At 45.8% G+C, this 21,673-nt stretch overlaps 1 protein-coding gene across 2 annotated transcripts in view; it reads left to right on the forward strand.

The window, feature by feature from the left end:
* The first annotated feature begins 2,610 nt into the window (after positions 1–2,610).
* The window catches only part of RPRD2 (regulation of nuclear pre-mRNA domain containing 2), a 35,130-nt gene continuing 16,067 nt past the window's right edge, over positions 2,611–21,673 (forward strand). For both annotated transcript variants that reach the window (XM_033135954.1, XM_033135953.1), the window contains exon 1: positions 2,611–2,902. In XM_033135954.1, the coding sequence (XP_032991845.1) occupies positions 2,626–2,902 (277 nt within the window). In that variant the 5' untranslated portion in view covers positions 2,611–2,625. The remainder of the gene's footprint in view (positions 2,903–21,673) is intronic.

Consider the following 21,673-nt stretch of genomic DNA (forward strand, 5'->3'; position numbering starts at 1 on the left):
CTCCAGGTGAGGGCTCTGGAAAATGAAGGATTCCAGCGATGGCAGGGGACTTCTTTGTTCCTGTAAAGTTGGTGGGGTCTGGGCTAGAGGCAATCTTTCAGAAAGCTGTCCACTAGACAGGATTTTATCCTTGGGCTCCTAGGACAAAAAAAGTATGAATTAGAGGGGATGTTCTAATGCTTGCTTTCAAAACTACTTTGGGTTTGGCTTCCCCTGCCAGATGGAATTAAGCACATGTTCAGAACTACTTTTCAAATTTTTTAATTCTTATTTCTGCAGCAGCCTCTGACAATCTGCTTTCCTTTGGAACTGATGGGAGTTGTAGTATGAAGCAGTAGGAGGGCACCAGGTTGGCAAAGACTGTTCTAGAGCAGTAATCTTTAACCTTTTCAGAACCAGCCTTTAATCCAAACTTGCATCTGGGGACCCATTCCTTAATTTTTTACCATATATTTGAACGGTGGTAGTGCTCCTGTTGGGACTCGCCTTGGATCAGTCAGGCTGTGACCCTGTAAGGGGTCCTGACTCACCACTTGAAGGCCAGGGATCAGAGGTGACAACTTGTGAGGGAGATTTGGGTGTGTGTGCATGCGTGGGGGCAGAGCTAAACGTGGCTTCAGTGGCCAATAGCTCCTGCTGCTGCCACCACTGGTGGGGGCCTGCTTTTCCTTGGGGAGGAGAAGCTGGCCATTGAAGCTACACTCTGCTAGACTCCGTGCTTGGCCCTTTTTTGGCCCTTGGGGGGGGGTCTTCCCCCTCAAAGTAATAATGGGGCAGTGAAAAATGTCGGGCCCATTGAATTTTCAAAATTCATGAACTATAAATGTTGATGAGGGGGGAAACCCGAAAAGGGGTCCCATAGAGATATGTATTGATGTAGAGCTGGAAATATTTACATTTATGGTATTATGAAAGGGTTTTTAAATATTTTTAGAAATAAATTCATTTATTCGTTGTATTTACACATCACCTAAGTTGATTCACTGTTTCAAATGATACCAGTATGTAAAATAGAGTAGAAATAGAAACCTTGGCCTATCCCCCAGTGAATGCTGGGAACTGGCCCATGGCATTATGGGACGTGACTGAGCTGCCTCACATTTTACCTATACAGTACTGCACATCGGCTTCGCGATATAGAGGGGGATTTTTGGTTGGGAGCACGCTGCGCATGCGCTACTGGGGCCTCGGGCCCGCGCGCTGGGCATGCGCACGCGCTTTTGAGCATTAACGTTGCGTGTAAAGCGGACTCTCCCCGCCCCCCTCGCCATTCATAAAATGGCGGTTTGCGCGTTGTCGAAGCCTGCGCAGCAACGGTGTTCAAAGCGTAGCTGATCCTTTAAACTGGATGAGGGCGAAGGCGACGGTTTAAATTGTCCTTTGCCTCACGGTCGAAAGGGGGCGGGGTACTCAACCCTCTTCGGCTCCTCCGCCTCTCGCTTTCCATTGGCTGCGTCGCGCCGCCGCTTTCTCTTCATTGGGATTTCTCAGCTCTTCTGTAGCTTCCCCATTGGTGGCCGGGTGAACGCGCGCGCTGGCATGCACCAATCGCCGCTCGAGGAGGACTAAACTTTTGACCGGCTTGTCGGAGGCGGGCGGGGGGAAACAACCCGAGAAACTTTCGTTGCTTGGTCACGTGGGAGGAGCGGCTGCTGTTGCTGCTCCGTGCAGGGGGGCGGGGCTGCCAGTTGCCAAAAAATAAAATAAAAAATCCATTGCCAGCGGAAGGGTTTTTTTTTTTTTTTTTTTTAACCTTCCTAAAAAAATCGGTGCAAGGAACATTTTGCACTAACAAATATTTTGCATAGAGGCCGGGCTGAAAGGCTGGGCAAGCAGCGATTCCCTGAGGGGCTGGAAAACCTTTGCAAAAAAGCGAAGGGTGCAAGTGACGCTTGCTTTACTTTGCACAGTGCTGCGTGACCAGGCTCGGAGGAGCGTGGACCAACTTGGACCCCACCCCCTCCCCCCCGTGCACGGCGGAATCCGCGTTTGTCACAGAGCGAATAACGAGGAACCCTCAAAAGCCCTGCGCTGCCGCGGCTTCAAGACAGTGCGCGGCTATAAATGCATCACTACCACATGGTTATGTTTATTAACGCAATTAATAAAAGGAATATTTTGTTGGAAGCTGCCCAGAGTGGCTGCGGAAGCCCAGCCAGATGGGCGGGGTATAAATAATAAGTTATTATCATTTTTGCGCTGTTTCATTGCTTTTAAATTATTGCAATAAACCGACGCAATATATATCGGCATATTATTTGCGTAATAAATATAACGCGATACAATACACAGCCAATAAATATATTCATATTCATAACGCTAAACGCGCAGTAAGTTGCGATTTAACTATTAACAATAATCAATATCAGCTCCCCTCCTCCCTTCCCCGCCCTTCGCGACGAGCTTCCTCGGGGGAAAGCTCCGCCTTGTCCCGGGTGCGCCTGCGCGCTGTGGGGGGGGGGGAGACGGTGAAAGAGAAGCGCGCTCGAGGCGGACGGAGCGCGCGCGCACGTACGCTACGCTACGCACGCGCCGAGACACGCTCCCTCCCTCGCGCTCCCTCGCTCTCGGCCCCCTCCCCCCCCTCCCGAGCGGCGTTGCTTGTGCGACCGAAGGGGAGGGAAGATGGCGGCCGGCGGCAGTGGCGGCGGCAAGGCCTCCTCCTCCTCCTCGTCGTCGTCTTCTTCTTCTTCGTCGTCGTCCTCCGCTGCCGCGGGCGGCGGGGGCGGGCCGGCCTCGTCGTCGTCGTCGTCGTCCGGCCCTCTGGAGGCGTCCCTGGACAGGAAGCTGCAGGGGGTGACCAACACCATGGAGTCCATCCAGGGCCTGTCGTCGTGGTGCCTGGAGAACAAGCGGCACCACAGCACCATCGTCCACCACTGGATCAAGTGGATGCGCAGATGTGAGTCGGGGGGGGGAAGGGGCGCCGCCGAGAAAAGGGTCTCACCTGCAGGCCTCGGGGGCGTGGGGACAGGAAAATGGGTGGCGGCAGAGGTGGGATACCTGGCAACGCCTCCTTCGTCACCTTCGCCTCTCAACAAAGCCTCTGCCGAAACCTTCCTCCCACCCGGATATACCCGTCGATTTATTTTTATTTTATTTTATTTTTTACATATGTATGTTTTTCTATTTTGCTGTTTTAAACAGGATTTCCAAATAGCTGCTCTCTTTTTTTTTAAAGTTCTTTTTGCATGCGGTTGTTTTGAACTGTCGTTTCTGTTATGTGTCGCTTTTCTGCGTGGCGTGTAGATAACGCAGGGGGTGTGGGATACCTGGCGTAGCCGCCGCCACCCACGTTCCTCTTCTTTCAAGGAGCCTTGTAAAAAAAGGTCTTCCTCCCAATTGGTATCGCTCCCGGATCTGAATTGGTTTTTTCATGTGCTGTTTGAAAAGGTTGGCCACTGCTGTTGTTTTAAGTTGCTTTTGTACGCAGTTGTTTTTAAGGGCTTTTATAAATGTAACTGTTTTTAATATGCTGCCTGCCTGCCTGCCTCTTTCCTCTCTCTCTGCCAACAAGCGTTCTAAAATCTTTGCCTCACTTGGTATCTGTCTTGGAGCTGCATTGATTTTTTTTTTTTTTAGTGGAAGCGCTGTTGTTTTGAACTTTGCCTGTTGTTTTTATAACAGCCTACCTACGGCTACCTACCTGTAACTGGTTTTTATAAATGTAACTGTCTTATATATGTTACAGGTAGGTAGCTGTGTTGGTCTGCCATAATCAAAACAAAATAAAAAAATAAAAAATTCCTTCCAGTAGCACCGTAGAGACCAACTAAGTTTGTTCTTGGTATGAGTTTTCGTGTGCATTCATATTTCTTCAGATGTCTTATATATGGCATAATTTATAGGAAATTGCTCCAAGATGCTTCCTGGGAAGCAGTTCATAAACAATAATAATATTATTAATAATGATACCTATGTGTAGATTTCCTTGGAGTTTTATGCAGGGTGCGATGTTACTATGATGGTGAATATTTTACTTGGCTTTATATATCATATGCATCATCATTTTTGTGATGATGACCATTAATGTTATTATGTTGAGAGTACTGATCCTGTGTCTCTCTGTGTGGATTTTAGTTGGTAGTTTGTACACTGCATTGTTGATATTACTATAATTATTCATAGTGCTGTCGTATCTATGTAAATTAGCAGTTTATACAGGGTGCATTATTATTACTGTGATTATATTTCTCTGGTGGTAGCACTGATGATGTACAGTATTTCTGTGTAGATTTTATTTGGAAGTCTATCCAAAGTGCATAATTAAGGTTGCTATGATTATGATAATTGATGCTACAACAGAGGCACCATCTCAGTACAACATGTAGGTTTACTTGACAGTTTATAATGGATGCATTATTAGTCATATTGCTGTGATTATTATGGTGGTACTGCTGGTGTGTATATCTTCGTTGGCAGATTTTAGTTTATAGTTTAGTTTATAGTGTGCATTATTTATTTAGCTGAAAGACAAGGATTAACAGTACTATGATAAACTATGTTGTGGTGGTTGATGATGATGTTATGTGCAAAATCACTTTATAGAATTTACTTTTCATTTTATACAGGGTGCATTATTACTATTGCAGTGGTGGTAATGATGACTGTGGTGGCAACGATTATGGCAGCGTGTACAAGATATGCATATTTTACTTGGCAATTCATGTAGTTTCTTAATTTTGCTGTGGTGTTTGTGCGTACACAATATATGTGTGAATTTGACGCACCGTATTATATAGGGTGCACTGTTACTGATATTCCTGTGTTGATGATGAGGCCAAATACACTTTATCAGGGGTCAGCAAACATTTTCAGCAGGGGGCTGGTCCACTGTCCCCAAGACCTTGTGGGGGGCCGGGCTATATTTTGAAAAATATATATGAACGAATTCCTATGCCCCACAAATAACCCAGAGATGCATTTTAAATAAAAGCACACATTCTACTCATGTAAAAACACCAGGCAAGCCCCACAAATAACCCAGAGATGCATTTCAAATAAAAGGACACATTCTACTCATGTAAAAACACGCTGATTCCTGGACCGTCCGCGGGCTGGATTTAGAAGGCAATTGGGCCGCATCTGACCCACGGGCCTTAGTTTGGGGACCCCTGCACTATATGCCTTCTCTCTCTGTGTGTGTATAATCCATCCATCCATCTCCTTTATTGGCATAGAAAAAGTTCATCGTATACATGGATCAGAACACTTACCCAGAGTTTGGAATGAGGCACAGTGGAGTCTGTGGTGTCTTCATCACATATGGTTTATTTACACCTATATACCACCTCAGACTATGATGGAGGGGTTCACAGCATTAGCACCCCAAGAAGGGCCTTGCTTCCCACATAGCTGCAGCCTTGGGTGCCTGCAGAAATCAGGCTTGACTCTTTCTCCTGCATTTCCAGCAGGCAGCTTTTCCTGCAGCTTCTAGCTCACATCACTCAACTCTCAACTCCAGCTGTCAGAGCGAGGGAAGCCCACCCATTTGCCTTCTGGTTCCCTTAGGGACCCATACTTAGTGGGCCATTACCAGGCTGGCCTGGCTATTCCAGCAATTAAATCTATGCTGGATTCAGGAATCAGGAGTGGGGGTGCTCAGACATACAGCCTACCCCACCTCCATACTTGTATATCAAGGAAGATGTAGTCCAACAACTTTGGTCTTTGCAGCAGCCCTGCACGGTGAAATAAGAATGGAGAGAGTAGGTGCAAGGGGGATTGGGTGGGATTTCATGCCATTGTTTGTGGTTATTGGTGTGTGTATGTGTAATGTATACCCGAAGGAGCGTCTCCACCCCCATCATTTTGCCCAGACACTGAGGTCCAGTGCCGAGGGCCTTCTGGCAGTTCCCTCACTACGAGAAGCCAAGTTACAGGGAACCAGGCAGAGGGCCTTCTCAGTAGTGGCACACCGCCCTGTGGAACGCCCTCCCACCAGATGTCAAAGGGAAAAACAACTACCAGACCTTTAGAAGACATCTGAAGGCAGCCCTGTTTAGGGAGGCTTTTAATGTTTAATAGATTATTGCATTTTAATGTTCTGTTGGAAGCCAGATGGGCGGGGAATAAATTATTACTGTATTATTATGTTTGGGGAAGGATCATAGTGGTAGAACATGTGCTATGCATTCAGAAAGTCCCAGGTTCAATCTCCGACATCTCCAGATAGGGCTAGGAATGGTTCCTGCCTGACACTCTGGAGAGTCACTTCAAGTCAGTCTCGATTGACCCAAGGTCTCACTCAGGATAGGTTTGCTTCCTCTGTTGCCCCTAGATATAGATTTATAGAAAATCACATCTATGTGGGTGTAGATCTCACTTGGTAACTGTATCTTGTGCATGTACAGATTTGAAGGATGGTATACAAATTTAGTAAATAATAACTCCAGAGTGTTCAAAGATGCTCCCTGTAGTAATACTTTGTGCCTTTATCTTAGTGAACTACTGTAGAAGCTCTACAAGGTGGATGGAAAATGGGTTATATCTTATTAATGAATATGTGTATAATATCTATATGCAGATTCTGTTTGGCATTATAGATAGTGTGTTTCAGATTCTCTGGAGTCAGTGTGCACTTCCATTTGTGAGTCTGTCCAAGTGAACCTTGCAACAGACCTGTAAGGCTGGCCAAGGATCACTTCAACAGGTCTTTATGATAAGAATATGATGGTGATTCTTGCTGTTGATACAAACATTTGGGATTGGTGTAGTGTACACACTTAAATGTTTATGCAGAGTGAATATTCCTTGGTGCTCCTTGCAAGGGTCTCTTAAGGTGGGCTGAATATGAAGGGATTGCAAAGCTATGGTCAGCAAGGCAGCAAGAGGACAATGGAGGGTTAACTTCCTCTGCAGGGGAGAAGGAGAACAAAGCGCTGTCCTCCTTGGAGGAAAAGTGTGACAAAAATGTAATAAATAAATGCATAAAATAACACAAACTTTATCATTCCCCACTTCCCCTTCAAAGTATTCAGAGGCAAATATGTAACTTCTGCCTTGCAGCAATCCTTTTTAGTGGGCTAAGAATGGGGGCTCTGGGGCAGTGCAAAGGGGTCTGCAATTTGTACCGAGGTGATTGGTGTAAGGGTGATGTTTAAGGCTGTTATCCTGCACCTGTGTTACTTGGAATTAAGTTCAGTTAACCCAGCGGGGCTTGCTTCTGAGAGAGTGTCTGTGGTATGGCAAGCAGGCTGATCGGTGCATCTGAAGAAGCCAAAGGATTCTGCTTGTATTATGTCGGTGACCCATGCAATAACTTTGTAAAGAGGGCCAAAGTTTGTGGGGGTGGGGTGGGTTCCCACACAAAGTGAGGTGGGCTTAGTTTATCAGCACCCATACACTACATTTCAATAGTATAGAAACACTTTGCATACATTAGGTCAAAAGGATGCCTTGGTGCAGTAATGCTTTTCAGATGCTTGAAGTGATGGTGTGTATTCTACAAGGCTGCGGTAAGGAATACTTAAATAATGGATTCCAATCCTTTTGATGAAGATTTGGGAAGGAGAGTGCTGAGGCTGAGTGAGTAGTGGCTTGGTTAAGGCCACCCAGCAACTTGGTGGGTGGCGTGAGGTTTGAATCTCGAACGTGCTTGGTTGTCCCGAATATTCCCTAAGATAACAGGCAGCTTGGGGTAATTAGAGAAAGTGCCACATTCCCCTATTATTAGCCCTTATATGTGTCATATTACCCCTGTAATGTAGGCTAAGTTGCAAGAACTGGGCTGTTGTGGTTGCTCAGTGAACTTCCTCCCTGAGTGAGGATTCAGCATCTTAGATTTTATTGCTTTGGGAAATGGAAAACATTGGAGGTGGTTCTGAATGAGGACACTGCATTCAAGGTGTTGACTTCAGGTACAGAATAAGATAAGTAGAATGGATGTGGGTGACTTTTGAACAATAATTCTAGATGACAAAAATATGTTTTTTATCTGTCTTGAATTGCCTGGAGTGTCGTTGAACAGCAGGGTGCTAAATCTGCTTTTGAAAGCCAGCAAACCTTCCTTTGCTACTGCTGCTGCTGCTGCTGTTTTCAAAAGCAAGTTTGACTGTCCTGTGTTTCTTTCCTCAAGTGCCTAGCTAAATCTGAAGATTGGACAGTGTACAGGGATTCAACAGGCTGGGCAGTAAATAAATCTTCCCCCTCCACTTGAATATTTGCAATTAGCGAGCTGGAGGGGATACAAGTAGCCTTGCAAAGTTGCTAGTTTTGTGGGCCATCCACCCATGAATGCCTTATTAGTCACCGTTGCCTTATAAAAAAAAGAACAGTCTTGTAAATCTTCCCAGCTTGCCTCAAGGCAGTCAATTCCAACCACAAGTTGCTGGGCAAGTGACAATTGACAAGCCTGTATGAATGTTTGTAAATGTAAGGAGTCCTGTGTGTGTGTGTGTGTGTGTCCTTAGCCACCTCACTCCCACCTCTCTCCTAACATACAGTGGTACCTCGGGTTAAGAACTTAATTCGTTCTGGAGGTCCGTTCCTAACCTGAAACTGTTCTTAACTTGAGGTACCACTTTAGCTAATGGGGCCTCCCGCTGCTGCCGCACTGCAGCCCCGCAATTTCTGTTCTCATCCTGTTAACCCGAGGTAGTATTTCTGGGTTAGTAGAGTCTGTAAACTGAAGCGTCTGTAAACAAAGGTACCACTGTATTGGATAGTGAGCCCTGTCCTGTCCATAAGTAGGGATGGAGAGCCTATGGCCTTTCAGATGTCGTTGGACTCTCATCTCCCTGGTCATCCCTGACTACTGGACATGCTAGGTGGGGCCAGTGGGAACTTAGGAAGCTGCATGAAACTGGGTTAGACCACTGGCCCATCTGTCTCAGTATTGTCCACACTGGCAACAGTTCCCTGGGCTTTCAGGCAGGGACCTCTCCTAGTCCTACCTGGAGACACCCGCCATCAGGGCAGGGACCTTCTGCACTCAAAGCAGATTCCGTACCTCTGAGCTGTGGTCCTTCCCCATAAGTCCAACATCTGGAGTGCCTTAGGTTTGACCTGCCGGCTGGCTCAAGTCTTCAACATGGTTGTCCTTTCCAAGAAATAGCAGGATTGCCGTGATAGCTCATTCACTTTGAATTTCCTTTCTGTGAGCAAACTGTTTCAGTTTGCCCTCTTGGATAATGCTTGAGTCACCGGGAAGCTTGAAGTGTAGGTTGCATTTTCAAGCAAGACTACTCACTACTCTGTGTATTTGGCTGGGGCCTGGGGTGTATCTGAATCTGTCTGATCACAGAATTTTAGTATTGTAGAGTTGGAAGGGGTCCCAGGGGTCATCTCGTCCAACCCCCTGCAATGAAATAAAGGTGGCCCTTGTAGGAACTAGTGATGTGAGGTGAGAACATTCTCTGGAGAACATTCTCGAGAATGAGAATATTATCAAGAATATTCTCTGCTAGAAAATTCTCCGGAGAATGTTCTCCACAAACTGTAAATTCTCAGTTAGTGATTAACTTTAAATTTTCAATTTCAAGTTTGGTGCAAAAAATCAAAGAATGTGAATTCACTGTATTGTCCTATTGAATAAAAGTATCAGTACAGTTTTTGGTTGCCATCTGAACAAGTTTACCCATGAATAAACATGTATATTAACTAATTATATAATTTTCAATGCATTAAAATGAATATTCTCCTATTTTAAATGAAAATTCTCTTAATACCTGTATTCTCGTTAATCAAGAATATTCTCCAAAAGATTATTCTCAAGAATTTAACATCACTACCTGCAACATTGGTGTTTTATCAGCACCATGCTCTAACCAACTGAGCTAACTGCTTCCTTCTGTTCTGTACCTGCAGCTGAGCTGAAACCTGTTCCTGTGGGGCAAAATATTGCCTAGGCTGTAATTGCAGCAAGATAAACCCCAAAAGTAAGCAACTATACTGGTGCAGTCAGTGCTGTATTATAAAGGAGTGTATTAGACTGTTGCACATGGCTTGCTTCCTAGCGATGAAGGGAAGAAAATAAGCCAAGGCAGTAAGATTTTACTGGAACAACTTCTGCCAGTTTTAGGAATATGCAAACCTGAGTTACAAGTCAAGAGTGCTTTGCTAGCTGTGAATACACTTGGTAGTGTTGAATGTTGGCTGCTTTTGGATGTTCTCATACATCTCTTTTGCAAGGATCAGCTTCTGAACCTGCAGCAGATCACATACTTATTTTTCTTTTCTTTTTGTAAAATGTGGACTCCTACTTGATCCCCTCACAGTCTGGAGGTGCATGGTGGGTTATCTGAGAATACCTGAGCCAGTCCTTCACGATAACTTTGGCTCATTCATGGTATCTTTCCAGACCTTGTGGGACTATTTCATAGGCGGTCTCTGTGAGAGTACTGATTGTCTATGTATTATGTGAAATCTTTCCATTAATTAGAAAGTGCAACTTTGGGAGTTGCGGTGGGATACGGAAAAGGCAGTTGGGTGTAACAAAAGTCTTGCAAAGAAAAATGAAGTTTGCCTATCAAAATCCTAATGAATTGCAAAATAGCTGTTCTTGGGAGTTTTGTGATCGTTAAAATGAAATGTTTCTAAAGAACACTTATTCAGTGAAAAGGCTTCTGGTGTGCACACACTGGCTGAATTCACACATAAAACTGAGCCATAGTTTGTTCAAGAAGCCACGAGTTGTTTTTTTAGATGAGCAAACAAGCCACACAGCTTATTTCTCCAAAGCTGGTTTGTTTTTCTCCTCTTGTGCCTTTGAAACTTGGCAAGCATCTGTGACAGGAGGCAAACAAACGATGGCTAAGCTGGGTTCAAAACGTAACCATACAGTTTGCAAGCCAGCCACACACAGTGGCTTCACACCATTGTTTGTTGCCACAAAACAAACCTTGGTTGGTCTGCCAGGTTGTTCAGAAGTTTAAACCAACCACCATTTGGCTGTAGCTGAGTGTTAGAGCATCTGCTTTGCTTGCAGAAAGTCCGAGATTCAATCCCTGGCATCTCTAGGCAGGACTGGGAGAGATCCCTGCCTGAAGCCCTGGAGAGCCACTGCCAGCCAGTGTAGGCAGTACTGAGCTAGGTGGACCACAGTGAGTGTTCAAAACTCCCATTGTTCTAGGCGCATTTTGCGACAGGAAATTTCATTAGCGTGAGTAGTTTCTGAGCTCTGGGTGCAGTACCGCACCTAAGATTTCAGATTAAAACTGCAGAGTGGAAGGAAAGGAGGACCTTTTTCTGTCTCTACACTTCCAGTTACTCTCTGAAGATTGGGGAAGAGACCCTCTTAAGAATACAGTGGTACCTTGGGTTACATACGCTTCAGGTTACATACTCCGCTAACCCAGAAATAACGCTTCAGGTTAAGAACTTTGCTTCAGGATAAGAACAGAAATCGTGCTCTGGCGGCACAGCGGCAGTGGGAGGTCCCATTAGCTAAAGTGGTGCTTCAGGTTAAGAACAGTTTCAGGTTAAGAATGGACCTCTGGAACGAATTAAGTACGTAACCAGAGGTAGAACTGTATTAGGGGGGTGGGTAGGGGAGGACTAGACTAGACCATATGAAAAATGAACATGAATTTTAGTTGCAGTTCATTCATTTTCAGCTTTGTATTCTTGTTATAAAAAAGCATACCTAGACATTCTGTTGTTGTGCCCATAACCTAGGTTTAAGGTGCCATTTAGCTCCTAGCTTTCATATCTCAGTTTCTAACGCTGACCCCAGTGGGCTTGAGTCAGTTTAAGGCAGCTTCCTGTGTTCGTAAACAAACCATGGCTTGCTGATTCTATCTGAGCATAGACAGAGAGTTTGGTCTCAGACAGCCTTCCCCAGCCCTGGTTTCTCCCAGATATTGTGGGGTTCAAACTCCCACCAGCCCCAGCCAATACAGCCCATGGTCAGCGATCATGGGAGTTGCAATCCAACAACATACTTTACAAAGACTGATCTGGGAGCAGGGGTAGCCTTTTATAGAATCGTAGAATTGCAGAGTTGGAAGGGACCCTGAGGGTCATCTAGTCCAATCTCCTGCAAAGCAGGAATCTCAACATTTTGGTTCTCATACGTGCTGCTTGCATGCAAATCCCACACTTTAGGATCAGGTTCTGTTAGCAGCACCTGCTGAAGATGGAGGCTCCACAATTGCCTGTACTTCTCTGGGTTCTTCTGTGGACTCAACCTTGAGCAGATCCTTTTTTCACACTCCTGTAAACACCCGGCTTGATTTCTAGGTGATTTTTTAAGAGAGTTATTATCGGTTGTCAGAGACCTTGGGAACTCCTGGGACCTGGTTGCTGACGCACAAATTGTACGCATGAACTTAGTGGAAACATGGAAGCACCTGCTTGTGTGATGTTTCAGCTCATCCTACCTCAATGCCAGCAATACCTCTCACACTGGAGGAACACCCTGATCCCAGGCATTGTTTTTCAGAAATCTCATTCATTTTCATTGAACACCTGCTTCAAGAAGCTTAGAAGTGGAGGACACAGAAGTTGCCCTTCTCTGGTTTCTTTTGTACCTCGGAAGAGAGGAGGAGTAGCAGAATGGTAGAGTAATCTGTGGGCTGGTTCTTTCTTCCCTTGCAGAATTGCCCACTGCTGCAAAGCTGCTTTAGAAACTTCTGGGTGTAAATATTGACTTGAGCGTAGGCCTGTTAATCACAGTCAGGGGAAAAGGGAACCCGCCTGTAGAAAGGATGTTTGAGTAATGTTTGTTTCTGTTCTCCAAGCCAAGAGACAACTCTGTCTGTCTATCTATCTATCTATCTATCTATCTGTCTGTTTAATTTATATCCCACCTTTTCCCCAATGGAGCTTGTGGTGGCTCACGTGGTTCTTTAGAGGAGTTGAGGGTGAATGAAGTCTTGCTCGCCTTCAGAGTCAGGGATTTTTTATACGTGGAAAGAAATAAATGGATTGACTGCTCTCTCCAAACTGGAGAAGACACAAGGAGAACGTGTATGTAAAAAATTGGACAAGCTTCTTGTTCACATGGCTGTGTGTAACAAAGCCTTCAGGTTTACCCAAATGACTCATCAATTGGAATGGAAAAGTTGCTACTGTTGAAATGTGTGACCAGTCAAGGGACAACACACTGGGTAGCTAGTTTTGAGCTGTATGTGTGAACAATTAAATGTGGACGCCCAAAAAGAAAAAAAAGGATGCTCTGATTTCCCCCCTATTCCTCTTCCCCTCCTTCCCAAAGGACTTTTTCATTTTTTCTGATAGAATAATTGGAAGGGTGATTGATATACATTGTTAGTCTCACACACGAGAGTAAACCCATTGTAATCAATGGCCTTATGTTCAGAGCACAGTTGACTTAGTTGGATGTCAGTAGAAAATTTGGGAAACACCTTAAGGGGGGGAGTCTATGACAACAAATGATAACTATTTTGGGATGATGAGCGAAACAGTTTCTAAGGCAAAGTTCTATTCAAAATGTATACTGTGGAGGTTCTTAAGTAAGACCTCCATTTTTATTTTGTAAAATTCAATTAGTTGTGTCCAACTAAGTTTGCTCAGAGTAGACAGCTTGAAATTAATGGACCTAAGTTAGTCATGCCCATTAATAGCTGGTTGCAGTCCTTAATCTATAGGCAGCTTTCCAGGCTTGCTGTTCTCAAGGGGGCTCCCAGCATGTTAGCAGCAACACCTGTAATAATTAAATAATAAAATCACCATATTAAAACATATCTAAAAATCATTAAAACAATGGATAAAAACAGTAGCAGGCTAAATAAATTTGTAAAAACAGCCTGCTAAAGGCTTGTCTTCTACAATTTAAAGATATTACAGTTACATTCCCTCCAGCCACTGGGTAGCACAACACTTTGTGACTCTCTTATCTAGTGCATCTTCCTAAATTAACTCCTGGCTTTGCTGATATTGCCATGTTCTTCTTTGCTTCAATTCTCTACCTGCCTGAGAGCTTAAGTATTTTGTTTAACAGTGTATGACCAAAGTAGGTCGCAAGCCTGACGTTTCTTTTCTGAGAGATGGGGAGCAGCCATTGCTTCATTATCCTAGAATCCCAGGTGTGCAACCTGATACCTCAACACCTGGGAGGGACTCAGCCTGCAAATCTCCATCTCAGAATGGAGTCTACATACAGGCTGACCTCACCATACAACAGCCCGCCTAACCTTTCCTTTAAAAAAGGAAATCCTCATCCAGCCATGCCCTACCTTGTGTAACATTAGCTGATGAAGAGTTCTGCGGCGCTCAAAAGCTTGCCACACTTTTGTGCCTTCTTTGTGACTAATAAATGTATTGCCTAACTCTGGACTCTGGAGTTTGCCAGCTATTTGATGCTCGATGTTTGTTGAATGGGAACATAATTAATGCCTTGGAGATGTTTCTTAAACAGTCTGTGAAGGTTGGAAGTTAGCAGGAGGCTAGATGTGCCTCTGAGCCAGAGCGGAGCTCAAATTTTGAGTGGGAGAGCAGAGAAAAATAGTTTGGGGATGTGATATAGCCAGCAAGATAGTGCTGCATTCTTCAGCCAATGAAGCAGCAGCATTAGGAACTGGTGCTATTCGTTTATCACTTATTTTGCATTCTTGTACAGCACATTTTGTCAAAACAACCTCTGTGTGGTTTACATTAAAGCAAAATGTAGAGCAAGAATCACAAAAATGGCAAAAGTATGCAGTTAAAAACCAACAGTCAGTATAAAATGCATAGGCTGTGTGATTTAGACATTTGCAACTTCCATACATTTTGAAGCTAGGGTGGGAGTGAGGAACAATTTTGCCCCCAAGAATTTTGGGAAATGATGGAAATAAACCAGATCTAAGCTTTACTATTTTTCTAAGAACACCAGACCCTCTTTTTTTGATGCATTTCTGGTCCTGCATTTGATTCATTTGGGTCCCTGTGTTTCTTCCTGCTTAGGATAGAGGCACCATACAGTGTCACTAGCAGATGTTCTCTTTTGCTTTGGCAAGATGGGAAAAGCTTGGTTTGTTTGCCTTGAGGGGCTTAACTCTCCCAGTGGCCGCTGTTCACACATCAGGATAAGCCTAGGGCACTGTAGAACATCAGGGGCCCACATGGCCCAGTTGCCCCCACTTCACTCCTGCCTAGCACAAGCAGGAGGAATAAGCTAGCAGTCACAGTTAAGTTGGCTTCCCAACAATTCATGAACTGGGGGTCTTGGCTTGTTCTTCCCTAACAAGCCAGGATCCCCAGCCAGCCTTAAACTTAGGTTTATTTGTCACTTTTGAATCTCAGCTTACCGGTACTGTACTTCTTGCACTGGTGAAGAGAGAAGTGGGAGCAATGTTCATGACAGTGGTGTAGGTTTTCTGGAAAACACTTGGTTTGCAACAGAAAATGTCCTATTGCCCATCTAATTTAGCATGTTAGTTTTGCTTTGTAATTAGTAAATAAAGCTGGAAACTTTGAAACGGCCAACTTGCCTAATAAATGTGTTTGCAGTTGGCACCTGTGTGTTCTTACTATCGAACTTCAGAAATGGGAAGTTTTTCTGTGCGGGGGGAAACCTGGCTTTGTAGAAATTTATGCCTTGCATCACTTGGGAACAGGGCTGCTGCTCATTCCCAAGAAGCCAAGAGCATGTGATTCTGGCTTATTACCATGACATGTGAACACAGTCAGTACCTGCCGGTGCAAAGCTCTGCTTACACGGTTCAGCCAGGATAAGGGCTGGCAGCAGTGGGGGGCAGGCGTGAGAATTGAACCAAGGAGGTCGCCTCCCCTTTTTAAGCAGCCATAGCATTGACTTGGTGATACCCTGAAACATTACAGCTTTATCAAAAACCACTGGATAAATTTCCCTCTGGGCTGCTTAACCACAGCAACACACTTGCCTGTCTTCGACTGGCTGCATCAACTACTGCCCTAAAGGTGCAGTGAGCCGCCACGAATTTGTTACAAGAAAGTTTCACCTTTGAAGGTCTGTCTCATGCGCTGCTCCTTTCCCGTTCTGCGCACAAATTGCATTTCTCAAGGCCCTGTGTTTTATGGCAAGAGGTTTCAAGTGCTCTCTTCACAAGGCCTCCCAGCCCCACGGCAAGGATCAAGTGGCTTGTGTTTGTGCTGAGAGCCTCCCTCCACACCCACACATGTGCTGCACAGCTGTGTAATATCTCCACATGTGTAAAATGACAACAAAACAGCTACATTTTCCAGTGGCTGTAAAGCTGCCTGGGGTTGGGGAGATCCTAGGACATTGCCAGAGATTCTTTTAATTACTCCACTCCTGTTTATTCCCACCCCCTCCAAACGAAACACACAAAAAAGCAAGTGTAGAGTGGTCTGGTTGCCCAGATTACACTCTTTGTTGACATCTTGGCTCAAGTACATCATTGGAACAAAGGTGAGGAAATGAAGTTGCCTTGTTCCCCTGAGCAATTTTATTGTGACTCTTGGGGAGGGACTGGAAGGCAGTACTGCTTCTGAATATTAGTTGCTGAAAACGAGAGGAGGGGAGAGTGCTCTTGAGCTCTGGTCCACTGTGAGAGTCAGCTCCTGGATGCCTCTTCTCATATTTCTGGCTTCACCTGCTGGAAAGCAAGACTCCCTCCTTGATGTGGGGCTGGCTGTGTGGGGCTGGCACATTCCTTCCTGGGCTCCTCGCACAGCTTCCACGTGAATCCCAGATGGGTCCATTCATCGTGCAGTTGTGCCAAAGGACCAGGACAGGGAGGGTCTCCTTGTGCTAAGCCAGGACCACAGAGTAGACCCCTAGAGCAGGGGTCAGCAAACTTTTCCAGCAGGGGGCTGGTCCACTGTCCCTCAGACCTTGTGGGGGGCCAGACTATATTTTGAAAAAAATATGAATGAATTCCTATGCCCCACAAATAACCCAGAGATGCATTTTAAATAAAAGGACACATTCTACTCATGTAAAAACACGCTGGTTGCAGGACCGTCTGCGGGCCGGATTGAGAAGGTGATTGGGCCGCATCCACCTCCCGGGCCTTAGTTTGGGGACCGCTGCCCTAGAGTGTGTTTGGCCACCAGCAAGTGGGATGTGTGGGGTTTGGTTGGTGTGTGAACCTGGTGCTTGCAGGAGGCCAAAGAAGAGCTTTGTTTCCATCTTTAGGAGCTGAAAGAAGCTGAAGGAATGGAAGGAGGGTGTAGGTGGCTAGAAGGAGTAGCAAGAGGCCATCTTGACTGTCTCTTAGTGCAGATCCGCTGCCCACCATGAATCACCATTGGCAGGATTGGCAGCAGATACGTTCTTTGCTTATGATAATACTTTATTCTCTTGTTAATTATGATGTTTTAAATGTGCAGTTTATAGTTGACTTCCTTTGGTAATATTTTCTTTTGAAATGTTTTGTTTGTTTGTTTAGGTTAGCTATGCTATGTTAAATGTGCATTCTGCTGTTTACCTCTTTTGTAATGTTTTATTTTGAAATCTTTAGGATAATATTTAGTTTCCTGTTAAGAATGTATACTTTACTTGTTGAGTTTCTGCAGTAATGTTTCATTCTGAATTGTTTTATTTGATGTTTTAATGTGTTGTAAAGCGCTTTGAGATGATTTTTTTCTGTTGAAGATATAAGGCGGTATAGATACGAAATGAATAACAACAGCAAGGGTGGTGGGAGAGCTAAAAGGCAGAGCTGGAAAAAGCATTTCAGATTCAAAGGGGCCAGTGCTGAGCATTTCAGGAGCTAGTCCTGCACTACCACAACTCAGCCCCCCACCGTGGCATATTCTAGTGGCTATGATAGAATGCTGCTTTCAAGGCTGATTTTAGCAGGTGGAGGGGAGGAGCCCTGTGGGTGCTGGAAGGGGGCTGTGGAAGGCACATGTATGGGTGCCATGTGGGTGCCCCCCATCCTAGGCAGTTCTCTTGCTGCTGCTTGGATGCCAGTTGTCGGGGGTCTTTCCCACTCCCCATAGAGGGGCAGCTTTAGAACTTGTGTGGCTAGACCTGCCCCTTGTGTGTGGTTTTTGAGTACATGCAGGTGGCAGTATATCTGAAAGCTCTTGCCCCCACCCAAAACGAGAGAGAACTTTACTCACTCTCTCTTGATTTTGCTGCTCCGTTCAAGACTTTGAGCTGGGGAGCGTGCTTGGTGCATCTTGTTTGCTCGCGGGAACAAATACTGGGTGAGAGTTTTGAAAGAGGTGGAATCTTGGTCAGACCTTGTGCTGTTTCTGCGTAGCAAAGGGAGAGAAGAATTAGGGGGTGGGTGGGAAGCCCTTTCTGAAGGAAAAGGAGGCCTCCTGTCTTGTACCACAGCCTTGCATTGAATCTCCCCTGATCTTGTGTTGTTGTTGTTTTTTGCATTGGACAATTTCTTTAATGAGCAAGAGAAAAAGCACTTCTTTTTAAGCAAAGGCTTTTCAGTCCTGTGTACAGGTACTAAGCAGTATTTCACATGGGATTTCTTTATTACCGTGTTTCTCATAAAATAAGACGTCCCTATAAAATAAGCCATGGCAGGATTTTCAACCGTTCACAAAATGTAAGACATACCCCGAAAATAAGCCGTAGTGCTGGGCGCAGTTCTGGAGGGCACCAAGGAAGATGCGAGGTTGCCCGCACCTCCGAGCCTCCTTCCCGCTGGAGGAGCCGCCCTCCAGCTACTGCCCATCTTCTTTACTGCACGGTTGCCGTACGGAGCGAGAGTGACGAGCCGCGGCAGGAGGAGGAGGCGGCCTGCCGGCTCGGCGCCCGGAAGCGGCTGCTGCTGCAGCGCGGATCGGAGCGCGCCGAGCCCGCAGCCTCGCCTCCGCCTGGCCCAGCCGATGAGGGCTGCCGGCTCGGCGCCCGGAAGCGGCTGCTGCTGCAGCGCCGATCGGAGCGCGCCGAGCCCGCAGCTCGCCTCCGCCTGGCCCGGCCAAGGAGGGCTGCCAGCTCGGCGCCCGGAAGCGGCTGCTGCTGCAGCGCCGATCGGAGCGTGCCGAGCCCGCAGCCTCGCCTCCGCCTGGCCCGGCCGAGGAGGGCTGCCGGCTCGGCGCCCGGAAGCGGCTGCTGCTGCAGCGCCGATCGGAGCGTGCCGAGCCCGCAGCCTCGCCTCCGCCTGGCCCGGCCGAGGAGGGCTGCCAGCTTGGCGCCCGCAACTGGCTGCTGTTGCAGCGCCGAGCGGAGCCCCGAGCCAGCGGGACCCAGCAGCAGAACCCAGGAGCAGCAGCACCGTGCTGCGCGGAGCCCCGAGCCAGATAAGTGGGTATCTCCCCTCCCCCCTCCCATGGCTAAACAGTTTTAAATTTCTGTTTTTTTATTATTTCACCATTTTGACACAACACTTTGGACAGGGGACTTGCTAGGCTTTTCCCTAGGTTCCAGGGGGACCCTATCCTTGTAGGTTAAACTTTGGGATTGGGACTTAATTCCTCCTCCCCCCCCCAAAAAAAATACTTACCACTGTATTTGTGTTAAAGAAAAAAAAAGTTTAGCAGAGAATGTACATAAGCTGTGCAGTCTTGGCAGCCTGCACCCACATTTAGTACTTCTCATGGCTCTCACTTGGTCCGTTTATAAATCTGTGGTAATAAAAATAAGACATCCCCTGAAAATAAGCCATAGTGGGGGTTTTTGAGGAAAAATAAATATAAGACGGTGTCTTATTTTATGAGAAACACGGTATTATTATTATTTACTTCATAACATTCATACACAGCTTGATTGTAAAAAACCTCAAAGCGGTTTACAACAAATAAAACATTAAAATCAAAAGTAAAGAGTGCATGAATGAACATGCATGGGATTGTACTATTTGTGGAGGGAATACTTGGCCATGGATGGCTTGGGGAAGCCAATGTCTCTGTGTTAGAGGCTTAGGTGATTGTGTTTCGACTCTTGAGTTTCTCCAGCAGGGCCCTGACTTGGTAGGAGTACAAAGGGTTGTGCGCCTTTCTGCCAAGCGACCTGTAAGCAGTTAAGGATTATGGCAGTGAACTTGTAGGGGACCCCCCCCAATGTTTCTAGACTCCCAACAAGTGTGGCCAGTGGTCAGGGATGATGGGCTTAACAGTCCACAGTCTGCCTACCTCCAGATTAGGGAAGGGGAAGAATGGAGTGATGAAACTTTACTGTAGGTCTGCTTGTTTCAGGTGGATGTGGAACTGGGCACAGGGCGAAGCAGCATTTGAAGTGGCGGGGTGTGTGGGTGTATGTGGGTGTCTGTGTGTGGGTGCTAGGAGCTAAGCTGGTGCCTTTGTCCAATGAGGTCCCTGGAACTGGTGGTATACCCAAATGATCAATGAAGCTGGTGATCTTCACACTCGCATAGGAACATGGAAGCTGCCTTCTACTGAGTCAGGCCCTTGGTTCAGCTGGCTCAGTGTTGTCCACACTGGTTGGCAGCAGCTGTCTAGGGTTTCAGGCAGGGTATATTGCCAGCCTTACCTGGAGATGCTGGGGATTGAGCCTGGGACCTTCCACGTGCAGGGCATGAACTCTGTACCACTGAGCCATGACCCTCCTCCTGCTTGCCATTGCCATGGAGCCCTGTTGCATCTTCTTTGTGTGTTTTGAGATACAAGAAGCATCTTTAAGTTCCCGTGAGACCTATGCCTGTCTTCTCGGGCTCAGAAGTTACCCTCCGTGAGCTGTGTGTACGCCCAAGAATGTTTCTAGCCCCTTTTTGCTGTCCTTCATAGAAAGAGGAGGAGTAATTCTGGGCAGGCTGCCTTTACCGTTACTGATCTTCAGGGGGAAAAAACACCTTATAAGCTTCAAAGGAATCCCAGGATTTGTAAAACACCTGGGGTAAGCCGAGAACAAGAAGTGCTTGTTAACAAGAGTTAGGACTTGCTGTCTAATTTTCTACCCTCTTAAAAAAAGAGCATCTTCCAGTCCCCAAATTGTGCTTGTCTGCCTAGTAATCTCTGCTTTCTGCAGATACCATGACATTAGGAAGTCTGGTACGGTGTAGGAATCTGGCCTTTGGAGTGGCACTGAAGGAAATTGAGCTCCCTCCAATTATGTATCAAGGCAGCCAGCATCTCTTATTGTCTTTCTGGCACCTACTGAAGACCTTCATATCCCAACAAGTGATTAAGTCAGGGGAGGATTCTACCTGTCTCTACTTGAATAAATTGTTTGGAAATACACTTGTTCTGTTGATGTTATTGTTAATGACTTTGGAGTGTTTTATGGGGAGCAATTTATAAATGACAGAAACAGTTAAAATAATCATGAGTCTTTGGGTGAGGAACATCTTTGCAAATATTTTCTGCAGAATTGGAACCCTGAAATGTGACAACACAAACTATTAAAGGCTTTTCTTAGCATAATGGGAGCTACCGATACAAAACAGATAGGTCCCTTGAGTCTGTTGGCGCCTTAGCTTGATTTAAATTAGTGGCTTGAATTTTTTATTTTTTGGTTATTTAAAACCAGTCGCTGTAGAGCCTGTTGACAAAAGTCTGTCTCCACTAGCAGATCTCAGTTCAGCATGCCTTATGTTCGGTTTGGAGAGCAGTTGGCTGTCAGTTCATTGATGAATCAGTGGTAACTGCAGAATATGCTGGTAGGCCAGGCAGCCCTGTTAAAAGAAAATCTGTTGTCTGTTTCTGTCATTTGTGGAATAAGCATGCTATTTAGTGTTGTAGCTTTTTATAGCTTCCAGTGACTTAAAAAAAGACTTCCATCTCTGCATATCATGAGCATTAGAATATGGCTTTACCTTGTGAAGTTGGTAGCTAGTGCAAATTGACCCTACTTCCTTCCCTTTTTATATTGCAGGGGCAGGGCACATTTTCAACCCAAGGGGGGCATCCTCGGGTGGGG

The sequence above is a fragment of the Lacerta agilis genome, chromosome 17 (assembly GCF_009819535.1).
Source record: "Lacerta agilis isolate rLacAgi1 chromosome 17, rLacAgi1.pri, whole genome shotgun sequence".
Taxonomy (NCBI): Eukaryota; Metazoa; Chordata; class Lepidosauria; order Squamata; family Lacertidae; genus Lacerta; species Lacerta agilis.